This window comes from Gorilla gorilla, chromosome X, assembly GCF_029281585.2.
Source record: "Gorilla gorilla gorilla isolate KB3781 chromosome X, NHGRI_mGorGor1-v2.1_pri, whole genome shotgun sequence".
Taxonomy (NCBI): Eukaryota; Metazoa; Chordata; class Mammalia; order Primates; family Hominidae; genus Gorilla; species Gorilla gorilla.
The window spans coordinates 104,010,414-104,037,558 of NC_073247.2; the positions used below are offsets into that span (position 1 = coordinate 104,010,414).

At 38.8% G+C, this 27,145-nt stretch overlaps 1 protein-coding gene across 1 annotated transcript in view; it reads left to right on the forward strand.

The window, feature by feature from the left end:
- The window catches only part of PCDH11X (protocadherin 11 X-linked), an 840,422-nt gene that overhangs the window by 470,630 nt on the left and 342,647 nt on the right, over positions 1–27,145 (forward strand). The window contains exon 9 of the mRNA XM_063703283.1: positions 11,018–11,047. Within this exon, the coding sequence (XP_063559353.1) occupies positions 11,018–11,047 (30 nt within the window). The remainder of the gene's footprint in view (positions 1–11,017; positions 11,048–27,145) is intronic.

Here is a 27,145-nt window from a genome sequence, read left to right on the forward strand (position 1 = left end):
GTAGACTCAATCAAATACTCCTAATTTCCTTAGTCCTTGTCCAGTAACTGCAATATCATTGTCCCATGATATTGTGTCTCTTCTTCCAATTGTCTTTTTTTCAGACTTTAACAGTGATATACAGTTGTTGGGATTTTAATACATAATAATTTGATAATCTTTTAAAAATTGTCATTCGCTTTAACAGAGGGAATTTCCTTATTTAAAATATGTATTTGAAATGATGGGTAAATTCATATTAGGCAATGAGTAATTTTTCAACCCTTTGAAAGGATGAGTTTGGCACTTTTTTGACAAGTGTCACTTCATATAGTAGAATAGTTATGCTACATAATTGTATTAATATAATTAAACCAATTTTGGATACCTGCCTATAGTCTTTAAAAATATTTGGATAGGAATAGTTAGTTTTGAACTATAAAGTTAATGAGTTAAAAATAAATTACCTTTTTGGTGAGGATATAGAGAAATTGGAAAACTCATACATCATTGGAGGGAATATGAAATAGTACAGTTGCTTTGGAAAACAGTCTGGCAGTCACTCAAACAGTTAAACACAGAGTTATCATATGACTGAGCAATTCCACTCCAAGGTACATAAACAAAAGAAATGAAAAGATATGTCCATTCAGAAACTTGAGATGAATATTTTTAATTTATAGCAGCATTATTCATAATGGCTCAATGTGCAAACAACTCAAATGTCCATCAACTGATGAATGTTTAAACAAAATAATGTGTGTGTGTATATATATATATAAAATATATATGTATAAAAATATATAAAATATATATATGAATAATATTTGGCCATAAAAAAGGAATGAATTACTGAAACATGCTACAATATGGATAAATCTTGAAGCTATTATGCTAAGTGAAAAAATCTAGTCACAAAAGACTAACTATTATAGGACTCCATTCATATGTGCAGAACAGGAAAATTTATAGAGATGGAAATAGTAATTGTCTAAATTTGGGGGTTGAGAAATGGGAATATAAGAGGTGATAGATCAAGGATATAGTGTTTCTTTTTGAGGTGATGAGAATGTTCCAAAAATTGACCATGGTGATTGTTACAGATATCTGTGAATATAGTAAAAAAACCTCTGAATTGACACTTTAAGTAGGTGAATTGTACGGTATGTGAATTGTATATCAGTAAAGGTGTTAAAGTAAATTACCATTAATAGTAGCTAGCATATATATAACTCTTACAAATGGCAGTTACTGTTTGAGTTAATTAATTTATTTAATGCACTTTACGAATATTCTGAAGCAGGAACCCTTATTTCTCTATTGTACACATTATAGAACTAATGCAAAAGGGTAACACCGGTAAAGCGGTAGAGCTAGGAGTTGAACCTCGATAATACGGTTCCAGAATTTATGCTTGTAACCAAGATTCATAATTAATTATTATACACTGGCTCCAATTATGTATAATTATATAATTAAAGAATAAAGGAGTTTAGCTTATTCTTTTATTAAGCCTATAAATATTTATTGCAGGTATACTTTGTGCCAGGTACTTTTATAGGGATTGAGGATATAGCAGCATTCCAAAATCCAAAATGAAAAAAAAAAATTCCTCCTGCTATGGAGCTTAAATTCTTAAATTTTTAAGAATATAAACTTTAGAATTGAGCAAATTTGGTTTTAAACCTCAGCTCTGTCCCTTGTAAGTAGAGCAACTAGGTAAGTTTCTTAACCTCTTTGATCCATCTTTTTCCTATTTGTAAAATGAGAATAATATTTTGCCCACATCGTAGGGTCAATGTAAGAATTAAATGAGATGTTACTTGTAAAGCATTTACTTAAATGCCTAATAATCTATAAATACAAGGTGATGATGGCAATGGCAGTGACGACTGTAGTATCAATGCTCCTGTAAATGTCACCATCATTATTATCATCATTATCATCAATAAGGGTAGTTAATGCCATGGATTTAGTGCCTCCTAAAGTTTGTTTTAATAAGATCATACAGCTACTTGTGTGTGGAACCAGGACTAAAAATTGAATCTTCTGATTTTGAATGTCATGTTATCTTTATTGTTATAAAGATGCTACACAATTTTTATGCTAGCCTCAAATTTAGCCAAAAAATAATAAGACAATAGAAATACCTAGGTGCATTCTGATAAATTTGTTCTTTTAAAGAGGTCATTTACATTTTAGAAAGAAAATAGTCAATAAGCAAATGTTGAGAATAAAATTTAAGATTATTGTTATTATTATTACATTTACCAGTGTCTTTTCTTTAAAACCACCAGCACTCTAAGTTGATAACTGAATAGAGTTCTGAAATAGAATGTCTACCAAAACAAAGTAAACTGGGTCGTGGTAGTTATATTTATTTAAAAGAAGTAAAAATTAAGTTGGCTTAAAGTTGTAATATTTTTCCTCAGTCATAAGACCTATGTATTTAATTTTCAAGTACAGATTGGAAGAAGGTATTCCGCATGGAATACCTGCATTAGCAACCTGACTTCACAAGCTTCTAGTTTGTCATGTTACACACATACACACACACGCATGTGTGCGCACATGCATATGAAAAGCTTTCTTCTCTAGTTTCATCCATTCATTAGACAAATATGTATTGAGGATTTTCTACGTGCTCACAGTGATAAATATTTTCATTTTGACCATGACATTTAGAAAATGTACCATAACACTTCCAGTCCTGCACAACACTGCCAACAACATCATTTTGATAAGTGTTTTTAGTTAAATCTTGACCTTTATTGGACATCTCAAGTTGATATTGCATCAGATTCAGTGAATAAATATTTAGGAATGATTTTTTTTTAAATTGGATGAGATTTTAGTCAACTTTTAAAAGAAATCTGTGCTCAGTAAATACATTGTTTCTGGAACATGTTCTTTTCTACTCTATTTCTACTCAGTAGACAGAGTAGTGACTTAGGATAAACTCTAGTGTCTTTATCCTCCAGAAGGTTTCTTCCACTTTCGGTTACCTTCATTTAGAGACATGGATTCCCTGACTTCCCATTCCCGTCTAACTTCCTTTACTCTGACCTTAATCTTAGTGGTCAAAAGTCCCTAATGCTTGTGTTCACAAGTATACACACTCTGTAACCAGCAGGAATACACAAGAAAGATGTACTTGAAACCAGAATGAAGATAGCAGCTGTACTTTACACAGGTAAGAAAAGAAAAAAAAAAGTTGTAAACCTGGAGACAGGATAAAGAAGGAGTATTTTGCAGAGAGACTGCACAAAAGCAATACTCTTGGGTAATAGATCTTTCCTTGACCTCACTCTTCTACATATGGATATGTAGCTTTCCCAGCACCATTTATTGAAGAGACTGTTTTTTCCCCAGTATTTGTCCTTGCCAACTTTGTCAAAAATGAGTTCACTGTAGGTGTGCGGATTTGTTTCTGGGTTCTCCATTCTGTTCCATTGGCTTATGTGTCTGTTTTTATGCCAGTATCATGCTGTTTGGGTCACTACAGCTCAGTAGTATAAATTGAAGTCAGGTAATATAATTCCTCCACTATTGTTCTTTTAGCTTTGGATGGCTTTGGCTATTCTGGGTCTTTTGTGGTTCCATATAAATTTTAGAATTGTTTTTTCTCTTTCTGTGAAGAATGTCATTGATATTTTGATAGGGATCACATTGAATCTGTAGACTGCTGTGAATAGTATAGATATTTTAACAATATTGTTTTTTCCAATCCATGAACATGGAATATTTTTCTAATTTTTGGTGTCCTCTTCAATTTCTTTCAGTAGTGTTTTATAGCTTTCATTATGGAGATCTTTCACTTCTTCAGTGAAGTTAATTTCTGGATTTTTGTTTTTATGTGTGGCTATTGTAAATGAGATTACTTTTTTTATCTCTTTCTCAGATTGTTCTCTGTTGGCATATAGAAATGCTACTGATTTTTGTATGTTCATTTTGAATCCTGCAACTTTACTGAATTTATTTATCAGTTCAATAATTTTCTCGTGGAGTCTAGGTTTTCCATATATAAGATCATATGATCTGCAAACAAGGTTAATTTGACTATTTCCCCTCCAATTTGGTTCCCCTTTATTTCTTTCTCTTGTCTGATTGCTCTAGCTAGGACTTTCAGTACTATGTTGAATAACAGTGGTGAAAATTGGCATCCTTGTTGTGTTCCAGATCTTAGAGAAAAGGCTTTCAGTTTTTTTCTCATTAAGTATGTGAGTCTGTCGTATATGGCCTTTATTATGTTGAGGTATGTTCCTACTATACCCAGTTAAAGGGTTTTTATCATGCAATGATGTTGAATTTTATCATCTGTTTTTTCAGCATCAATTGAAATGATCATATGGTTTTTGTCTATCATTCTGTTGATACAATGTATCACATTGATTGGTTTGCGTACATTGAACCATCCTTGCATCCCTGGAATAAATCCCACTTGGTGATAATGAATGATCTTTCTTTCCTTTTTTTCCCAAACTTTTATTTTAAGCTCAAGGGTGCATGTCCAGGATATGCAGGTTTGTTCCATGGGTAAATGTGTGCCATGGTGGTTTGCTGCACAGATCATCTCATTACCTAAATAGTAAGTTCAGCATCCATTAGCTATTCTTCTTGATACTCTTCCTCCTCCCACCCCCAACTCTTTGACAGACCCCCATATGTGTTGTTCCACCCTGTGTTTATGTGTTCTCATCATTCAGCTCCCACTTATAAGTGAGAACATGTGGTATTTGGTTTTCTGCTTCTGCATTACTTTGCTGAGGATAATGGCTTCCAGCTCCATCCATGTCCCTGAAAAGGACATGATCTCATTCCTTTTTTTTCCCATTTCCCTCTGCTTTTTTCAAGCAAAAGGAATTTCAGCATGTGTATTAGTCCATTCTTGCAATGCTATAAAGAAATTTCTGAGACTGGGTAATTTATAAGGAAAGAAGTTAAATTGGCTCATGGTTCTGCCAATTGTACAGAAAGCATAGCAGCTTCTGCTTCTAGGGAGGCCTTAGGAAACCTACAATCATGGTGGAAGGCAAAGGGGGAGCAGCACTTCACATGGCCAGAAAAGGAGCAAGGGAAAAAGGAGCTGCTACAGACTTTTATAACAACCATATCTCCTGATAACTCACTATCATGAGAGTAGCACCAAGAGGATGGTGCTAAATCATTCATGAGAACTCCACCCCCATGATCCAGTCATCTCCCATCAGCCCCCACATCCAACATTGGGGATTACATTTAGATATGAGATTTGAGTGGGGGCACTGATCGAGACCATATCATTCTGCCCCTGGCCTCCCCCAAATCTCATGTCTTTCTCACATTTCAAAATAAAATCATGCTTCCCAACAGTCCCCCAGTGTCTTAATTCATTCCAGCATTAACTCAAAAATCCAAAGTCCAAAGTCTCATCTGAGACTAGGCTAGTCCCTTCTGTCTATGACCCTGTAAAATAAAAAACAAGTTAGTTACTTCCAAGATACAATGGTCTTACAGACATTGGATAAATACTCTCATTCAAAAAGGAAGAAATTGGCCAAAAGAAAGGGGCTACAGACCGCATGCAAGTCCCAAATACAGCAGAGCAGTTATTAAATTTTAAAGCTCCAAAATAACCTCCTTTGGCTCCATATCTCACACCCAGGAAATACTGGTGCAAACGGTGGGCTCCCAAAGCCTTGGGCGGATCTGCCCCTGTGGCTTTGCAGGGTTCAGCCCCTGAGGCTGCTCTCATGGACTGGTATTGAGTGCTTGTGGCTTTTCCAGGTACAGGGTACAAGCTGTTGGTGGATCTATCATTGTGGAGTGTGGAGGATCATGGCTTTCTTCTTACAGTTCCACTAAGCAGTGTCCCAGAGGGGACTGTGTATAGAGGTTCTCCATGAGGGCTCCACCCCTGGAGCAGGCTTCTTCCTGGAAATCCAGGCTTTTCCATATGCCCTCTAAAATTCTAGGTAGTGGCTCTCAAGTCTCAACTTTTGCACTCAGTGTACCTGCAGGCTTACCTCCATGTGGAAACCATGAAGGTTTATGTCTTGGACTCTCTGAAGCAGCATCCTGAGCCCCATTTAGCTATGTCTGGAACAGGAGAGACTGGGATTCAGGGAGCAGTCTCCTGAGGCTGTGCAGTGCAGCAGGGTCCTCAGCACAGCCCACTAAACCATTCTGTTCTCCTAGGCCTCTGGGCCTGTAATGGGAGGAGCTACCGTGAAGGTGTCTGAAATGCCCTTGAGATGATTTCCTCATTGTCTTGACTATCAGCACTTGGCTTCCTTTTAGTTATGCAAATTTCTTTTTTTTTTTTTTTGAGACGGAGTCTTGCTCCGTCGCCCAGGCTGGAGTGCAGTGGCTCGATCTCAGCTCGCTGCATGCTCCACCTCCTGGGCTCACGCCATTCTCCTGCCTCAGCCTCTGGAGTAGCTGGGACTACAGGCGCCCGCCACCATGCCCAGAGAATGTTTTGTATTTTTAGTGGAGACGGGGTTTCACTGTGTTAGCCAGGATGGTCTCAATCTCCTGACCTGGTGATCCACCTGCCTCGGCCTCCCAAAGTGCTGGGATTACAGGCGTGAGCCACTGCACCCGGCCTAGTTATGCAAATTTCTACCACCAGCTTAAATTCCTCCCCTGAAAATGGAGACTTTTTTTTTTCTCTTCTTCCACGTGGCCAGGCTGCAAATTTTTCAAAATTTTATGCTCTGCTTCCTTTTAAAATATAAGTTTCAGTTTTATGTCATTTCTTTGCTCACATGTAAGAGCATAGGCTGTTAGAAGCAGCAAGGCAACATCTTGAATGCTTTGCTGCTTAGAAATCTCTTTCCCCAAATACCCTAAATCATCACTCTCAAATTCAAAGTTCCACAGATCATTAGGGCACAGGCACAATGCTGCCAGGTTCTTTGCTAGTGCATAATAAAGGTAACCTTTGCTCCAGATCCCAATAAGCTCCTCATCTCTGAGGCTTCATCAGCTTGGCTATCTGTGTCCATATCACCATCAGTAATTTGGTCACAACAATTTAACAAGTCTCTAGGAATTTCCAAATTTTCCCTCATCTTCCTTTCTTCTGCTGAGCCCTCCACAGTCTTCCAACCTCTGCCTGTTACCAAATTCCAAAGCTGCTTCAACATTTTCAGGTATCTTTGTAACAATGCCCCACTCCTTGTACCAATTTTCTGCATGAGTCCATTCTTGCATTGCTATAAATAAATATCGGAGACCGGGTAATTTATAAAGAAAAAAGGTTTAACTGGCTCACAGTTATGAAAGCTGTATAGGAAGCTTAGTGGCTACTGCTTCTCAGGAAGCCTCAGGAAACTTACAATCATGGTGGAAGGCAAAGGGGTAGCAGCACTTCACATAGTTGGAGAAGAACCAAGAGAGAGGGGAAGTTGCTACACAGTTTTAAAAGAACCAGATCTCACGATAACTCACTCACTATCATGAGAACTGCACTGAGGGGATGGTGCTAAACCATTCACAAGAACACCATTTCCATGATCCAATCACTTCCCATCAGGCCCCACCTCCAACAATGGGGATTACAATTCATCATGAGATTTTGGTGAGGACTCAGATCCAAACCATATCACCTTTTATCTGTCACAGCTGGTAATGCTCTGAGTCTCACTGGAAGCCAGCAAGTGTCAGCATCTCACCCAAGGCCCTTGATGTAGTACCTGGGTATCACTGCTGGTTATTCAGGGCCCAAGGGCTCTTCAGTTAGTAGGTGATAAAAGCTGCCAGGATCGGGTCCTTTCCTTCAAGGCAGCAGATACTCTTATTTCCCAAGGTGTGTCTAGAAATATTGCTGGGGAGTTAGGGCCTGGAACGGGTGCACCACAGCTGTGACATTTGCCGTGTCTTCCTCTGTCTGAACTAGTTTCCAAGATGCAAGACAAAGTCCTCCGCATTCTTCCCTCTTCTCTCCTCAAGTGGAAGTGATCTCCTTTGGAGCCATGAGCTGTGCAGCCTGGGGTTAGGGGATCAGTGATGCCAACCCTCCTTTATCCTCTCCAGCTTGTGTCTCGGTAGGTTGTGTGCCCCTCAGCCCACTGTCTCTGGGCCTAATTCAGCACTAGGACTCACCTAAGAGTTGCAGTCCTTATGGCTTAGACTGCCTTTCAAGTTTACTTGAAGACACAGAGTGCTGTAGCCATAGGTGGCGGTGTTTGCAGGAACTGAAGTTTGTACCACTAGGATTGGTGATTCCCCTCTGGCTAGGGCTGGTTTAAATGCTCCCTCTGTGGGAGGGCGTCGGCTGAGTTTTTTCTGGTTTTCCTTTCTGTTTTAACAAAACAGCACTGAGTTCAGTGCCTCACAATTGCTGTGTTCTCCCTCCCCCAGCACCCGGAGATGCTCTCTGCATCATGCCTCCTCTGCCTGGGGTTGGGGAATGGTAGCGTCAGCGATTCAGGACTGTTTTTTTCTATCGCTCCAATGCCTCTTTCAGGGATACATAGTTAAAACTAGGTATTATGAGGGCTCACCTGATTTTTGGTTCTCATGAAGGTGTTTTTTTCTGTGTAGACAGTTGTTAAATTGTTTTCCTTGTTGGGGCAACTATCAGTGGAACTTTCTATTTCACCATCTTGCTCTGCCTCCACTGTCTCATTACTTATTTTGGACATTACATTCTGTCCCTCTGTTTCATTAGTTGCATTCAATAGCTCTGTCAATCTAGAAATTTAGATGCAGTAAGGGAAGTATTCACCTATTGGTGGTAAGTGTTAGAATTTATTCACACCAGGAGGTAAATAAGAACATATGACACAACACGACTAATGTATATTGTGCAAAAACTGAGCCAATAGACATTCAGATGCATTAACTTTTCTCCCACTCCTCACTATATATAATTTAATTTGGCCAATTATTTTATTAATGTTATGTTGCCTGTTCAGGGCCAGTTTATAAATAAGAGTATAAAAATCCATATCTCTATTAAAACAGGAGTTGCTTTTCATCATGTTTTTTCCCCTTCCAGCATTGATTTTTTTTTAATGTTTCTATAATCAAATCGGGCATCAATTTACCCAGCTACTTGCCTGCTTGCCAATATATTTCTGTACTTCCTTTTTATTCTAATGCTTGTTTAGTAGGCATGCACTAGAAGCTACTCATTTGACAGATTGTGTTGTGTCTGTGTGGTGTGGATAAGTGTAAAGACTATCGTTTTAGTATTTCCCACATTATCTATTTTAGGCTTTTCTCAATAGAAATTCTCAAACAAGGGCAAAAGTAGCACAGCATAAACAATTCTCTTAATGAAAATATACAATTTAGGGAAATAAATACATTCTGGAGTTGTTCTTTTTCAGTAAAATGATAAGGAAAGGAAATGCTCACCCTAACTTCTTCATTAGCATAAATGTTGGTTAAGTCATTAACTTTTCAATAATTCATGAAATAATTTACCAAGATAGATGTGTTTCACATTTTTAGATTTTCACTTTGCTCACTAAAAATTTTAATGCTTTTGGATTGCTTTGTGATAAGTGGTGAAACATCTAACATTAATCTATTGTGATTGTGAAAGTGATTTCTAATGAAACTAAAAAAAAAGATCCTTTGTGGTTCTATAAAACAGAAAATTAATTTTTTAATGTTATATTCTTAGATATGGTTAAAGTTTTGGTGACGTTATAGTCCTTGAGATTATTTCTTTTGGAAAGTTAAAAATTTTTATCTATTATTTATGTGTATCATTCATAATAGGGAGAGATATAAATAGTGATTGTTTAAAGACAGAGAAATCCAAGGACACTTTCTTGGAAGAGATTACTCAAGGCATTATCCTCAGGCTATGCCTTCACAGAAAATTAAATTCTATCATTGAGCCATTGATGGTTGAATTTGATCGATGCAGAGAGATTATAAGAATATCTTGGGCTAACAATAAACACTCGAAGTGGATGGACAAGAAGCATACTTTATTTTCTTAGATAATAGGTTTGTTCCTATATCTGAATGCTTACCTCAATTTCAATTTTGTAAACTCAAGTTATGTTAAAATGATAGAAAAAAATATACTTTCTTGGTCTGGGAATAAGCCACTGGATAAAAAAAAAAAAATAGAGAAAGCATGCATCCTCTTACTATGTTGACTCTATTTCTCTTAGTATTTACCCTTATTTCAGATTCAAGCCTACTCTCCTGACAATTTTCTGTGATTCTTTGTATTCAAGAAGACTCTGTAAGGGACTTTTGCATAACTGTAAAAAGAACAGGGAATTAAGATAAAGATTGCGGAGAACAGACTTTTGGGAGCATCATCAGCTGGAAATGTTGACATTTGATTCACTTTTAATTCAGTAATTTAATCCTCTACAAAGGAGAATGAATCCAAAAGGACGAATGGTCTATATGCTTCTGGTATCTTAAAAAGTAACTTAACCTGTCTCCTGAAAGTGGTTGAGGGAGAAAAAAAAGTCTTAAATAAAATGAAAAGAATGACTTCCATGATGATATTAACAAGGATTTAGTTGAACAGAGTTGATTTAAGATGCCCCTATGAACAACAGAAACTATTGATTTAAAATTCAGCAATAATATCCCAATGCTGTATAAACATTTCTTATGTTTACCCCCAAATCATTAATTTTCAATGAGCCTAGTTTTTCTCGTTTCAATTAAAAAATGTGTTTATGCTTGAAATAAAGGCCCATTCATTTAAAAATGGATAGAAAATAAGTGACATCATAACAGAATATCTAATTGGAAGGGTGCCTTTTCTTGGTTAATGCGTAAGTGAGCTAAGCATATATTTTTTATGCCAGTTGAAATTTTGTATGTGGTTCTTCATATTTTTGCACAAGATTTACAATGCTGTTATATCCCTTTACTCAAACCACTGAAGAATGTAGGAGATGAAAGTAGTTTCAGCAGAAAAACAAAGCTGTGTACCATTGCACTGGGAATGTTGACATGCTTTTTTTTCAAAAAAAAAAAATGTATTTGCAGTAACCAAATTTGAGCTGATTTTTGTTTTTGTTTTATTTTCCTTTGCTTCCCTTGCCTCCATTTTATCCTAAATCAGCGGAAATCTGAAGGGAAAGTGGCAGGAAAGGTAAGACTGCAAATTTCAAAGAAAATTGATTTTGAAGTGTTGTGTTTATACTGTGTGAAGCTACAGTAGTTAGTCCATGGAGTTAAAACTGTAAGTACTTAGGATAACATATGTTATGGTTCTACTTTAAAAGAGAGTCAAGCTGAGCTGTTTTCACATTTTGTATCGCACAGTTCTGGAAACAATTTCGAGTCTCATTTTATTTTATTTTCCCCCAATACTTTCTTTTCCCACTATGCCAAAACAACATACTGTTGACAGCGTCACTTTGTGAATGTTCTGATAATACAGTTATTTTATGATAAATGCTAGCAATAAAAAAAGGAACAATTTTAGTGTCAATTCACATTTTAGCAGTGACAGCAGAAAGTTAGTGAATATAAATCATGATATTTGATAGGGTCACAGAGAAGAATTATATAACTAAACATGATTAATAGGAAAAATGATGATCTCAGAGAAACTGGGTTTTGGAATGTCATCCTTCAATGCGAAAATTTTAAGTTCTGTTCAAGTATAGGATGGTTCAAAAGTAATTGTGGTTTTTGCCATTAAAAGTTATTGTAAAAACCACAATTACATTTGCACCAACCTAATGTATATGAACAGTCCAGTCTTCTAGAAAAATTTGTGTTTCTATTGTTAAACAAATAAACTATCTCATACATATTGTTAAATGACTTCACTAGTTAAACTGTACTACCACTAAAAATAAAGTTTTCCAGTTGTTTATTAACATTTCTTTCCTAGCATTTACGCCTTAGTTTCTTATTATGTTTTGAGGTTTAAAGAAATCAATTTCCCTTAAATTTCTGACAGAAGACGTTTTGGATATTAAATTCAGTAAGCCTTAAATGCTATCCATATTAGGCACCAGAATCTTATCTTTGCTGTTGCTAAGTTAAATATATATAATCTTAAAGATGAATTATCTTATTCTAGCTTAAGAAACCAAACTTTACGTTTGAAAAAGCGCTTGCCAGAGAGTTGTCTAAGCTATGCCGGAAAGTAATCTGTTCACCTTGGATGTCTTTATCAAGTGTGAGAATTAATGGAAAATGGAGTTTGAATACAATGCCAAAAGGGATTTTCATTAATGTTTGAGAGATAAACTAAAATAACAGCATCAGAGAGTTGTAAATCAATATATCTTTCGGAGTGCTTTCAATTGCCTCTCTGAATCATACTATCACTGTGGCCTTGGAGTGATGAAGTTTTGAAAGTCAGCTCCTCCCAGAAGACAAAAGTTCATAGACAAGATCTCCAGTTAAAAGGAAGGAAGCAAGGGTAGTAAAATGTCACTGGCTGCTACTATGTACGGTGTGATTATATGTGTGTGGGTGTGTGTATAAAACATGTATTTATATTATATTATGTGTATATTTAGAGAAAGAGAGAGAGAGAATGAAAGAGAGAGAAGGTCTACAGATTTGGGGATTTTGTGTTCTAACATTCTTAACCATTCTGGTGAATTTGGAAATGAACTTGTGGCTCAGTTAGTTCAACATTGAAATTTTGAAGAAGAGGAATGTTGGAAATATTTTTCTAGCTTAGTGAATATAAATAAGGACATGTCTTTGTTTTACAAGTTAGGCTCCTGCATATAGAACTCTGGGAAGAACCTATGTTCCAGGTCAGGAAACTCCTAAGTCATGACATTTCAACATAAAACACTTCAACATGTAAATAATCGACATAAGGACCAATGGAAAAAGAGGTTCTTAGTGAAGGACAATTTTTTTTTTTTTTTTTTTGTCAAATAAAACAAATCTGGACAGACATAGAGAGAGACTTTGTTCAGAAGAAAGAATATTGCAATAGGGAGAAGGTTATGACGTTAAAAATCTGCAAGGATCTCAAAATTCAACAGAAAAGGCTTTTCTTTATAAGGTCAAGAAGGGTAAGCAAGCAGAGATAAGCAGAATCTTTTTTGGAGGTAGGGGATGGGGTCTCGCTCTGTTGCTCAGGCTGGAGTGCAATGGCACGATGGATCACAGCTAACTGCAGCTTTGAACTCCTGGGCTCAACTATTTCTCCCACCCCAGCCTCCCAAAGTGCCGGGATTATGTGTGTGAGCCACCGCACCCGGCCGATAAGCAGAATCTTTAAAGAGGAAGCTGGACCAACAAGAGAGTGGGCCCAAAAGTATCTGTTGTCATCTGATTTCCTGAGAAGCTAATGATTGGGACACATTCCACTTTTTTTAGTGGTTGCTCAGGTTTGGTGTCAAGCCAAGCTCAGGGGCCCGTGGGAAGGGGAAAAACCTGACAAAATTTGGGTTAAAACGAAGCAGAGAGTTAGAAATGGGCAACTGTGAAGTTTATTATTTTTTTCACTAGCTTTTTTAAAATAAAGTAAGCATAATAAAAAAAAATACAAATCTGCTTACTCTGTTCCAAGCGCTCTATGTTTGTGCATGTGTGTATACATATACATATATGTGTGTATGTGTATAGGTATGCATACATATATATAGGAATGTGTATACACATATATATACACAGTTAATCTTCACAATAATCCTGTAGGCTATTTTACAGATGAGGAATGGTGATACATCGAGCTTAAGTGGCTTGCCTAAGGTTACAGAGCTCACAAGTAGAAGAGCCAGGGTTTGAACTCAGGCAATCTGTCTCCAGAAATTCTCTCTTTAAAAAGATAACAACTTGGAATCGTAAAACAAATACTTTCTTTATATTAAAATAAGTGATTTCATTGTGTTTTAGAAGTAACATTTAATATATTTAACGTTATAAAGGTGCTAAAGATGTTTCTGGAATAGTAATTTTTAAAAAGTTACTTCTGTCAACTACAATAATGCTACAGACCCATCATTAACTCATTTTTACTAGTCTATATACATTCCATACATTGCCTAATATAATACTGTTAATGTATACTATGGAGATTAGGTCTGTGCTCTGGTGTCCTTTATTTTTGGTTCATTGCATTTATGTATACCTTTTGAAGGGTATTTTGGATATTAAATTCAAGAAGCTATAAACTTTAAATATATTAAGTGTCAGAATATTCATTAACTTGGGATTTATTGCAAATGTTTCTATAAAAAGGTAAATTCATTTCTTGAACTCCTGAACTTCACCTTTTTAGTCTTTTTATGAATTATAAAATATGGCTTTTATGTTCAGTTTAATTCAGAGTATGGGAAAGTATAAGGTTCTCGCATTTGTAAAAAAGTAAGGCAACACATTATCTTAGCTAAGAATGAAGTATCTAGATGAATTCTTTATCTTTTAGAGTCTAAAACATCAAAGAAGAAGATAATTTCTCAATGATTTCTCTAGATTTAAGTGTAAATGACTTCAAAGTACTCACCAAATAGGACCTATATTTAGATTTCAAATCAGAGGTTTAAGTTACAAAGATAGACACTTTTTCTACCCCCTCTTAAAAAATTATGTTATATTTTGTAGATAAGCTAGTGGCATTCACAGCAGAAAAGAAGCAAATGCCACATGTCATAGTTCATTCATTCTTTAACCAGTTGTTATCCACGTGGTTAATTACTAATTAGGAGGAAAAACAAATTTCAACACATGGCCACTTGTAATTGAATAGTGTAAGCAGTACTTATTTTCTTTTTTTTTTTTTATTTTGAGACGAAGTCTTGCTCTTGACCCCAGGCTGGAGTGCAATGGCATGATTTCGGCTCACTGCAACCTCTACCTCCCAGGTTCAAATGATTCTCCTGCCTCAGCCTCCCAATTAGCTGGGATTACAGGCGCCTGCCACCACACCTGGCTAATTTTTGTATTTTTAATAGAGACGAGGTTTCACCATGTTGGCCAGGCTGGTCTCGAACTCCTGACCTCCAGTGATCTGCCCACCTTGTCCTCCCAAAGTGCTGGGATTACAGGTGTGAGCCACTGCACCCGGCCTACTTATTTTCAACTAAAAAAGGGAATTACAGTTTTTTGAATCTGGTTAATAGTTTTTAAAATTTCCTCGTATGAATACAAACTGCTCTTTTTATTCAATCTACCAGCTTTCCCTTATTTAGCATTAACCTGAACATTTCCATGTAGACATTTTTTTTCAAGATCCCTTCCCACTTTGGCTTAACCTGAGACTAAATTGCCCTTAGGGTTTGCACAAATGGCCAGGCTTGTTAAAGAGAATGTTCACTAAAGTGCTAAACTGAATATGGCAGAAACAGAACTGACTGAGATTCTCCGAGGAATATATTTCCGATTTCTTTATATCTGCCTGAGGTAAATTAAAAAGCAGATTCTTTTAGACTCACATAATGGGTAATAGAAAGAGTAGCTATAGTAGCAAAGCAAGTAAAAGCCATTCTCTGTCATTGGCCAGACTACTGACATTTGTACAATCATTTGCTCCAAGGCTACATGAAGATGAGGGGAGCAATGAAAATGTTTGATCCAACATATATTAAAATACCCACTTTGCTGGTGTCTCCAAGGTATTTCTTCATTTGCTGTTTTGTACAACAATGCAGACGTGTTTGGAGGTTCCTGCTTCAGAAATTCTCCTAAAAGCATAATTTAGAATTTTGAATGCAGAATGGCACTATCTTAGCTCATTTTCTGTTGCTATCACAGAATACCACAGACTGTGTAATTTATAAAATAAGAAATGTATTTCTTACAGTGCTGGAGGCTGGGAAGTCCAATATCAAGGTACCAGCATCTGCTGAGGACCTTCTTGTTGCATCATAACATGGTGGAAGGCATCACATGGTGTGAAGGCAAGAGTGTGTGTATCAGCTTAGGTGTCTCTTGTACTTATAAAGCTACTAATCCCATCATGGGGGCCCTACCCTAATGACTTTATCTAATTCTAATGGCCCCCCAAAGGCCCCACCTTCCATCAATGTGTGAATTTGGGGATTACATTTCTAACACATAAAATTTGGGAGACATATTCAAACCATAGCAGTAACATTGAGATTTTTTCAGTTATCTAAATAAAACAAATTCTAATGGTATATTTCTGAAGAGATACATTTTCATGTCTTATTTTAGAGAAGGATTATTTTCCCATATTACTATTTGGACTATTATTACTTTTTGGACTAGCAAATGCATGAGGCTAAATCTGCATGATTATAAATGCTATTTCTTCTGTTTCTTTTGCCAGTTTTCCTTGTTAAACATTTAGTTTAGTGTTATTAGTATGTTTTTCTTTTTTTTTAAGACAGAGTCTCACTCTGTCACCAAGCTGGAGTAGAGTGGTGTGATCCCCTCTCACTGCAACCTCTGCCTCCCAGGTTCAAGCAATTCTCCTGTCTCAGCCTCCTGAGTAGCTGGGATTACAGATATGTGCCACCACGCCCAACAATTTTTTGTATTTTTTAGTAGAGACGGGGTTTCACCATGTTGGCCAGGCTGGGTGTAATTAGTATTATGAAAAATTAAATCACACTAAGAGCTCTAATTTAGCATTACCACCTAAGGAAACTAATTCCCCTTCATCCTACATATGTTCTATAGATATGCTCTTCTAGGGACATTGTACTGCAGGTACACTGTGAAGCCTTTCATAGGGTCTTAACAGCTTCTTGCTTTGGAATAGGTTATTTATTTAACTCAATGATAATGGCTGAAAATTTGATCAGTGGCAAAAAATATCAGATAATGTAAAGGACACTTTGATCTTTTGGGATTCTCCATCTATGCTAGTGTCATGCTTGTTCAAGACTTACACTTATCAGCCAGGCACAGTGGCCGATAACATCAGTCTGGCCAACCTCGTCTCTACTAAAAATACAAACTGGCATTCAGTGTTACAACTGTTAATGTAGCCATCACCACAGGTGAATATCAGTTTTGTTTTACATCTTCGTATACTACATTTCTCAATTCTGTGGTTCTTATATGTACATATGTGCATTCCCTGGATCTTATATTCATATGATTTCAAGGTCTCCATAATTTTGAGCATAGTCCTCCCTTTTTAAGATCACAAGTTTATTAACTGCTTTATATTATCCTGTCTGGTTAACTTGAGCTTTCCATTCAGTAGGTTCTCCAATTACTCAGTCCCTCTCCATTTTACCCACTTGATAAAATTCCTTCCTGGTTATATTTATCATTCTGTCTCATCATTGTTATCCTTGGTTTCTCTGTTTGGAGTGCCACTTTCCAACTGTAGATTACCCTTGTAGACTGTATTCTTCACAGCCACTGAGCACATTTATGTAGAAAAATTAAAAAATCAAAAAAATTATACTGAAGATTTAGCTCACTACACATTAATAGTACTAAGTTTCAGTTGGGATCTAGCTATTGTTCTGAAATATTTTTATTCTCCTCTCATTATCTTTCTATCCCATGCTTTGAATGACTTTCCAAAGCTTTTCAACTATTTTCGAATTTCTTTCACAATTTCCAGCCCTGAATTACTGAAAGGAGCCGGGCACATTCCTCAGCCCCGGGCTCAAAACAAACAAGCCCAGTACAAACACATCCCATCTTCCCATCTCACCACATATCGCCATATATCTCTCAAACTTCCTGAGCCCAGTACAAACACATCCCATCTTCCCATCTCACCACATATCGCCATATATCTCTCAAACTTCCTGAGCCCAGTACAAACACCACCAGGAAAGTCTCCGATAAAAGGACAGCTGTTCAAAGTTTTACTGAAAAAGCGGGAACCAAAAGAATTCCTTTGTTCCCCTGTAACTCTCAGGCTATAAAAAGCAAACACTCGCATTGTTCAGGGCCCTCTTGTATGCTGTGGAATGGAAGGACCAGGTTCGAACTTGTAGTAAAGATCCTTGCCGCTTGGCTTTGACTCTGGACTCTGGTGGTCTTCTTTGAGCAACTAATGGTCTGGGCATAACATTACCAGCAGATTACTTTAAATCCTACTATCCTAAGATAGAAACAATTTTTGTAACCTCAATATATTTCTGAGTTCCTTTCTAGCCTCTCATTTATTCCCTCTGAAATCTTGAAATATCTAGCTCTTTAGTCCCTTCCTAAATGCCACTGCCCTTTTATATTTAAAAATATGTAAAAGTCATTTGTCAATAAAAAAAATATATAAAATAAAAAGGCCTCCCCTTAAGTCAGCTACCCTTGCTAGATATTGATGTAATTCACTACTAAATTGAAGGGCTCATCTCCCCACTATTAACTACATTTTCTCACCACATATTCCTTGCTATAATTAATTACATTCCCCTCCTGATTAAAGTATAACCCTTTTATAATTTGGGCAAGATTTTCTGCTTCCTACATCCAAACTTTCTGTTACATTTGATATTTTAACCACTGCTTTTCTCTCGATTTTTCTGGAAATTTTTCTTCCATAAAACCTTCTGTGATCTCTTTTAATCATTTGTATACATAAATATAATGTTCACACCTAGATTGTAACTTCATGTTCATTAAGTACATATTCCTTCTGTATCTTTCAATTCCTAGCTTCCTTTTCTTTTTTTTTTTTTTTTTTTCTTTTTGAGACTCGCTCTGTCCCCTGGCTGGAGTTCAATGGTGCCATCTCGGCTCACTGAAACCTCAGCCTCCCAGGTTTGAGTGATTCTCTTGCCTCAGCCTCCTGTTCCAAGTAGCTGGGATTACAGGCGCCCACCACCAAGCCCAGCTAATTGTTTTTTGTGTGTGTGTTTTTAGTAGAGACCGGGTGTTACCATGTTGGCCAAGCTGGCCTCGAACTCCTGACCTCAAGTGATCTGCCCTCCTCAGCCTCCCAAAGTGCTGGGATTACAGGCGTGAGCCAACCCTGCCCGGCCAAACCACAGGACGTTCTTAACATATCAGCCCTCCACTCAAGAGTTCCCTTCATTGGTCACCAATCTGTAAACCAGAAAGTATCTGAAACAGGCCTCAATCAATTTAGAAGTTTACTTTGCCAATGTGAAGGACATGCCTAGGAGGGAGGTCTGTGCTTTTCTCCAAAGATGATTTTGAAGGCTTTGATATTTAAAGGGGAAGAACTGGCTGGAGGGGAAAGAGGGAGGATACGGTCTCATTATGGAATCCACATGTTGTAAGCAAAAGGAACAAGTAGGGGTATAGTCAATTATATATTATTCTCAAACTCAGTAAATCAGCAGTTTACCTAAGATAAGGTGAACATGGAGTAGCTATCTGTGGAGCTATTAAACCTTTTATCTGTAGCTATCTGCTTAGGAACAAAAGGAAAGTCAGTTTCTTGCATGACTCAGCTTTGAGCTTAATTTTTTCCTTTTGGCATAGTGAATTGGGCTCCCATGTTTTTATTTTCCATTCCCAGAAGATAGTCCAGAGAAATGAGTAAATCCCTAGAGTAGATCTCAAAGAGTTGTCTTAAACTTCAGGCTTAACTACCACGATTCTCTGAAGCAAAGAAAGAAGGGTGTGGAGAAAGGTGCAGTTAAGATAAGATAGCCAGAAAAAACACCATGAAACAAAGGTAATGTTTGTTGTGCAGATTTAAGTCAATGCCTTCTTCATTGATTAAGAATCTCCAGTAATTCAGTTCTCTTTTTCTTCCTGGTGCAGGGAGGGAACACCCTTACAAATGGAGATTTCCTTTATAGCTGTAAATTTGTTTTACAAAAGGGTAACTTCTCAGAAATTCTTCTGTCTGCAGTTCCTCAAAATGACAGCTCTAAAGAAATCTTTGTGTCAATGAGGCATATTTTGAGGTAACGTATTGTTAACAGTGCAGGATGTTCAGGTTCTTGGCATCTTGAACAAAGAATTGCAAAAAAGGCACAAACAAAGCAAGAAAGGAACGAAGGGGTTTAGTGAAAATGAAAGTACACTCCATAATGTGGGAGGGGGCCTAAGCATAGGGGCTCAAAGGTCCCGTTACAGATTTTTGGAGGGGTTTAAGTACCCCCAAGAGAACCTCATTAGTTACTTGGGGCATGCCCTATGTAAATGGAGAGGATGAGGTAAGTTATAAAGTCATTTACTTGGCCTACTCCCTATGGAGAGAATATTTCCTGTCATAGATGAAGTGTGAATCAGACTTATGTTCCCTGATTCCAGATCCTATTTTCCTGCTTCAATATTCTTGTCTCTTACAGTCATATTTTGGCATGGAATATCCTGAACCTCATCACCATGTGAAAGGAGCCGAGCACATTCCTCAGCCCCGGGCTCAAAACAAACAAGCCCAGTACAAACACATCCCATCCTCCCATCCCACCACATATCGCCATATATCTCTCAAACTTCCTGAGCCCAGTGCAAACACCACCAGGAAAGTCTCCGATAAGGGGACAGCCATTCAAAGTTTTCCTGAAAGAGCGGGAACCAAAAGAATTCCTTTGTTCCCCTGTAACTTTCAGGCTATAAAAAGCAAACACTCGCATTGTTCAGGGCCCTCTTGTATGCTGTGGAATGGAGGGACCAGGTTCGAACTTGTAGTAAAGATCCTTGCCGCTTGGCTTTGACTCTGGACTCTGGTGGTCTTCTTTGGGGAACTAACGGTCTGGGCATAACACATGCTCTTTTGCAATGATGCTGGCTTTCCATAATATTTTTATATCCATAATTGTGTAAGCTTTATAGTAATTAAAGTATTAGAATTTTAATTTAGTCTTTCAAGCATGAAGAACTCTTTATTATCCTAAAGACAATTTATTTCATATATGTCCCTTAAGCATTATGATTTAAAGACTAGAACAAGTATTTATTAATGTCCAGAGAAATGGTATCAGGAGATCAGACTCATGGAGGCAGATGAAATTCGACAATACATGATGGTATTGATTCAATATCTTTTCTGTTTTTATGACAAAGTATCTGGATGTAAAAGTGGATGGAAAAGTATCTCGACATAAAACATAAATGGAGTCCTCAGTAGTAGTGACTTAGATGTCTGCTTTTTTTATCAAGGGCATTTATATTGGGGTTGCTGTGTCAGATATTGAGCCATTTATGAAAAAGAACTCTGATTTATAAATCCCATATTTTGTAACCCCTAAGTTAGATATATTATTTTTGGCAGGTTTTCTTGTGTTCATTTACTTCTCATGTATTTGTTCCTCGTTATACATTTAATATTTAAGCTGGACAAGTCTCCTGCTTAACTCACAGGGATCTCACAGGCAAGCCTCTGACAATTAATTATCAGGTGGCATTTTACCAAAGGATTTTAAATATACTGGTCAATTGCCTAGCTCATTCCTTGAAGATCACTGTCAAACTAATCTTCCTCATTTATTTGAATTTTTTTTATTGCTTAAAAGAAATTTCCAGAATTAATGTTTATGCTTTAAATTAGAGACAATAAAGTGGTAAATTCTGCAGTCTAATGTTGGGATATGGAGAATTAATAATTCAACAAGTCTTATAGGTTCCTGTAGCTTTTGTCTAACAAACCACTTGAAACCTAGTAAATATTTAATGAATATGTGTTGTCATTTATTTAACAAACATATGTGGAATGGTTTCTATGTGTCAAATCCAGTGCTTGGTGATGAAGGTATCTAAAGGAATTGAGGTAGCACTTTGACATTCAAGGACCGCATTGTCTAGAAAGAAAAAGAGGTTGTAAACTAAAAATTCCATTTGATACAATTAGCTTAATTTCCTATAATAACCTACTATAGAATATCCTTCTTGAATAAAACTAAATTCTACTTACGTATACTTAGATTCTCTATCTGGCTTACTCATTTAGGGGTAACGGCTTCCATAAATTCACTAACCTTTGTTTTAGATATATTACTTTCTTGTTTATGCTTGTGTTTTGCAGCATTTATATATTTATGTTCTGGTGGTCTCTTTCATGCACGTCCGTGTGAAGAGACCACCAAACAGGCTTTGTGTGAGCAACATGGCTGTTTATTTCACCTGGGTGCAGGCGGACTGAGTCCGAAAAGAGAGTCAGTGAAGGGAGATGGGGTGGGGCCATTTTATAGGATTTGGGAAGGTAATGGAAAATTACAGTCAAAGGGGGTTGTTCTCTGGTGGGCAGGGGCGGGGGTCACAAGGTGCTCAGTGGGGGAGCTTCTGAGCCAGAAGAAGGAAATTCACAGGGTTAATCACTCAGTTAAGGTGGGGTAGGAACAAATCACAATGGTGCAATGTCATCAGTTAAGGCGGGGCAGGGCCTTTTCACTTCTTTTGTGATTCTTCAGTTACTTCAGGCCATCTGGTCGTATCCGTGCAAGTCACAGGGGATGCGATGGCTTGGCTTGGGCTCAGAGGCCTGACATTCCTGCCTTCTTATATTAATAAGAAAAATAAAACAAAATAGTGTTGAAGTGTTGGGGCGGCAAAAATTTTTGGGGGTGGTATGGAGAGAGAATGGGCGATGTTTCTCAGGGCTGCTTCAAGCGGGATTAGGGGCAGTGTGGGAACCTAGAGTGGGAGAGATTAAACTGAAGGAAGATTTTGTGGTAAGGGGTGATACTGTGGGGTTTTTACAGGAAACATTATTTGTCGTATAGAATGATTGGTGATGGCCTGGATACGGTTTTGTATGAATTGAAAAACTAAATGGAATAAGAAGGAGAAAAACAGGTATAAAAGGTCTAAGAATTGGGAGGACCTAGGGCATCTGATTAGAGAGTGCCTAAGGAGATTCAGCATAGTCCTGCCAGCAAAGATTACTTATTTACTTCAAGAGTTAAGAGTGGCAGTTTGGGGATAGCACGAGGAGATATCAGCTGTGAAGGCTTGGAGAAACAGTGTAAACCGGCAGTGTAAACAAGAGCAGGGCATGTATGAGTAGTTGAGAATGGTGAATAGGAGTATGACTAGACAGAAGATAGTAGGGATGACAAGTTTTTTTGGGGCACAGTCTAAGTTGGTCTGGTGTCAAATGAGACTGGGGCCTAATAAAAAGGAGCGTCTATACAGGAGCTTAAATGGGCTGTACCTTGTAGCATTCTGAGGACAGGCCTGAATTCTGAGAAGCGAAAGTGGTAAAAGTATTGTCCAGTCCTCTTTAAGTTGGTGGCTGAGCTTGGTGAGGTGTGTTTTTAAAAGACCTTTAGTCCATTCTACCTTTCTTGAAGATGGAGGACGGTAAGGGATATAATGGTTTCACTGAATACTAAGAGCCTGAAAAACTGCTTGGCTGATTTGACTAATAAAGGCTGGTCTGTTGTCAGACTGTATAGAGGTGGGAAGGCTAAACTGAGGAATTATGTCTGACAGAAGGGAAGAAATGACTGCGGTGGCCTTCTCAGACCCTGTAGGAAAGGACTCTACCTATCCAGTGAAAGTGTCTACCTAGACTAAGAGCTATTTTAGTTATCTGACTCAGGGCATGTTGAGTAAAGCTAATTTGCCAGTCCTGGGTGGGAGCAAATCCTCGAGCTTGATGTGTAGGGAAGGGAGGGGGCCTGAATAATCCTTGAGGAGTAGTAGAATAGCAGATGGAACACTGAGAAGTTATTTCCTTGAGGATAGATTTCCACGATGGAAAGGAAATGAGAGGTTCTGAGAGGCGGGCTAGTGGCTTGTACTATAGCATAGCCTGCCTTTGCTGGTGTGTGGCGATTAGGCCTGGTGGAACTGCCATCAATAAATCAAGTGTGATTAGGGTGAGTGACAGGAAAGAAGGAAATATGGGGAAATGGGGTGAATATCAGGTGGATCAGAGAGATACAGTCATGGGGGTCAGGTGTGGTATCAGGAATAATGTGGGAGGCCAGATTGAAGTCCGGGCCAGGAACAATGGTAATTGTGGGACTTAACAAAGAGTGAGTACAGCTGAAGGAGCCGGGGAGCAGAAAGTACATGCGTCAGGTATGAGGAAGAAAATAGATTTTGGAAGTTATGAAAAATGTAGAGAGTGAGTTGAACATAGTTTGTGATTTTTAGGGCCTCTAAAAGTATTAAAGCAGCAGCAGCCTCTGCACGCAGGCATGAGGGCTAGGCTAAAACAGTAAGGTCAAGTTGTTTGGACAGAAAGGCTACAAGGTGTGGTCCTGGCTCTTGTGTAAGAATTCTGACCGCACTAACCATGCCTAGGAAGGAAAGGGTTGTTCTTTTGTAAGGGATTGAGGTTTGGGAGATTAATTGGACACAATCAGCAGGGAGAGCACTTGTGTTTTTATGAGAATTATGCCGAGATAGGTAACAGATGAGGATGAAATTTGGACTTGACTGAAGTAATGGGGGCTGTCTGTGAAGCCTTGTGGCAGTACAGCCCAGGTAATTTGCCGAGCCTAATGGGTGTCAGGGTCAGTCTAAGTGAAGACAAAGAGAGGCTGGAGTGAACGGTGCAAAGGAATAGTAAAGAAAGCATGTTTGAGATCTAGAACAGAATAATGGGTAGTAGAGGGAGGTATTGAGGATAGGAGAGTATATGGGTTTGGCACCACAGGGTGGATAGGCAAAACAATTTGGTTGATAAGGCGCAGATTCTGAACTAACTTGTAAGCCTTGTCTGGTTTTAGGACAGGTAAAATGGGGGAATGGTAAGGAGAGTTTATAGGTTTTAGAAGCCCATGCTGTAGCAGGCGAGTGATAACAGGTTTTAATCCTTTTACAGCATGCTGTGGGATGGGATATTGGCGTTGAGCGGGGTAAGGGTGATTAGGTTTTAATGAGATGGTAAGGGGTGCATGATCAGTCCCCAAGGAAGGAGTAGAGGTATCTTATACTTGTGGGTTAAGGTGGGGGGATACAAGAGGAGGATGCAAAGGAGGCTTTGGATTGGGAAGGGCAGCAATGAGATGTGGCTATAGTCCAGGAATAGTCAGGGAAGCAGATAATTTGGTTAAAATATCTCGGCCTAATAAGGGAACTGGGCAGGTGGGGATAACTAAAAAAGAGTGCATAAAAGAGTATTGTCTAAGTTGGCACCAGAGTTGGGGAGTTTTAAGAGGTTTAGAAGCCTGGCTGTCAATACCCACAACAGTTATGGAGGCAAGGGAAACAGGCCCTTGAAAAGAAGGTAATGTGGAGTGGGTAGCCTCTGTATTGATTAAGAAGGGGATGGGCTTACCTTCCACTGTGAGAGTTACCTGAAGCTCGGCATCCATGATGGTCTAGGGGCTTCCGAGGCGATCGGTCAGCATCAGTCTTTAGCCACTAAGTCAAGAAGGAGTCAGTCAGAGAGCCTTGGGCCAGAGTTCCAGGGGCTCTGGGAGTGGCTGCCAGGTGAGTTGAACAGTCCGATTTCCAGTGGGGTCCTGCACAGATGGGACATGGCTTAGGAGGAATCCTGCGCTGCAGGCATTCCTTGGCCTGGTGGTCAGATTACTGGCACTTGTAGCAAGCTCCTGGGGGAGGAGGTTCTGGAGGAATGCCTGGCTGCTGCAGTTCAGTCAGGCATTTGGAAGTTCTTGTGTGCTGGAGATGTGGCTGGGGTTTGTCTCACAGTGGAGGCAAGGAATTGCATCTTTTTTCTATTATTGTACACCTTGAAGGTGAGGTTAATCAAGTCCTGTTGTGGGGTTTGAGGGCCAGATTCTAATTTTTGGAGTTTTATTTAATGTCGGGAGCAGATTGGGTAATGTATATTGAGAATAAGACGGCCTTTTGACCTTTTAGGGTCTAGGGCTGTAAAGCTTCTCAGGGTTGCTGCCAAATGAGCCATGAACTGGGCTGGATTTTTATATTTGATAAAGAGCCTAAACGCTATCTGATTTGGGATAAAGAAAAAGGAACATTAACCTTGACTATGCCTTTGGCTCCAGCCACCTTTTTAAGAGTAAATTGCTGGGCAGGTGGGGGAGGGCTAGTCACAGAAAGAAACTGTAAGCTGGACCAGGTGTGAGGAGGGGAGGCAATAAAAAGATTACAGGGTGGAAGAATTGGGACCTAGCTCGGCCTGGTGAGGAGGGGAGAGGTCAGATGGGTCTGTAGAAAAGGAAGATTAGAAAGACTCAGCGATGCTTGGGGTTGGGACTGAGGGGACAGTGGGGAGGGAAAGAAGGAAGATTTGGGAGGAGTTGCACTGGGCACAGAGACTAGGAAGGGACTGATGTGTAAAAGAATGCCTGGACGTCAGGCACCTCAGACCATTTGCCTATTTTAAAACAAGAATTATTTAGATCTTGTGGGATGGAAAAATTCAAAGTGCCATTTTCCGGCTATTTGGAACTACTGTCAAGTTTATATTGGGGTCAAGCGGCATTGCAGAAGAAAATAAGACATTTAGGTTTCAGGTCAGGTGTGAGTTGAAGAGGTTTTAAGTTTTTGAGAACACAGGCCAAATGAGTAGAAGGAGGAATGGAGGGTGGAAGGTTGCCTATAGTGAAGGAAGCAAGCCTAGAGGAAAGAGAGAGTAGAGAAATGGAGGGAAGGAGTTCGGGGGTTCTTACCTTCTAGAAAAGTGGGAAAAGGGGTTGGGGCACAGAGATAAGAGGTCAGGGCCTGGAAATAAGGGATGGGGCGCAGAAATAAGGGGTCAGGGCATGGAAATAAGGGGTCGGGGCACAGAAATAAGGGGTCGGGACATGGAAATAAGGGATTGGGGCACAGAGATACGAGGCTGGGGTACTTACCTCTCTAGAAAAGTGGGACTTGCTGCTAAGAGTGAAGGAGAAGGGGTTGAGGGGTACTTGCCCCTCCCCCAGAAAAGCGGGACTTGCTGCTAAGGGTGAAGGAGACGGGGTTGAGGGGTACTTGCCCCTCCCCCAGAAAAGCAGAGAAGAGATAGAGACAAGGAGAGAAGGGGTTGGGGTACTTGCCCCTTCCCCAGAAAAGCAGGACTTGCCTCTAAGGGTGAAGGACCAAGGCAGGCATCCCTGTGTCATCTGACACCTTTGAAACATAGGTGAATAATCAGAGAGGCGTCCCTGCAATGATTAAACACCAAGGAAAGGCCTTCCCAGTCCGTGACTGGCGCCGGAGTTTTGGGTCCATGGATAAAATGTGTCTCCTTTGTCTCTACCAGAAAATGAAAGGAATTGAAATTAAGAGAAGGGAGAGATTGAAGTGTGGCGCCAAGATTGAAAGGAGAAAGAGGTTGAGGGATAGTGAAGGAGGTTGGAGAAGAGAGTAAAAAGAGGCCGCTTACCGGATTTGAAGTTGGTGAGATGTCTCTTGGGCTGGTCGGTCTGAGGACCTGAGGTCGTAGGTGGATCTTTCTCACGGAGCAAAGAACAGGAGGACAGGGGATTGATCTCCTAAGGGAGGTCCCCCGATCCGAGTCACGGCACCAAATTTCATGTGCGTCCGTGTGAAG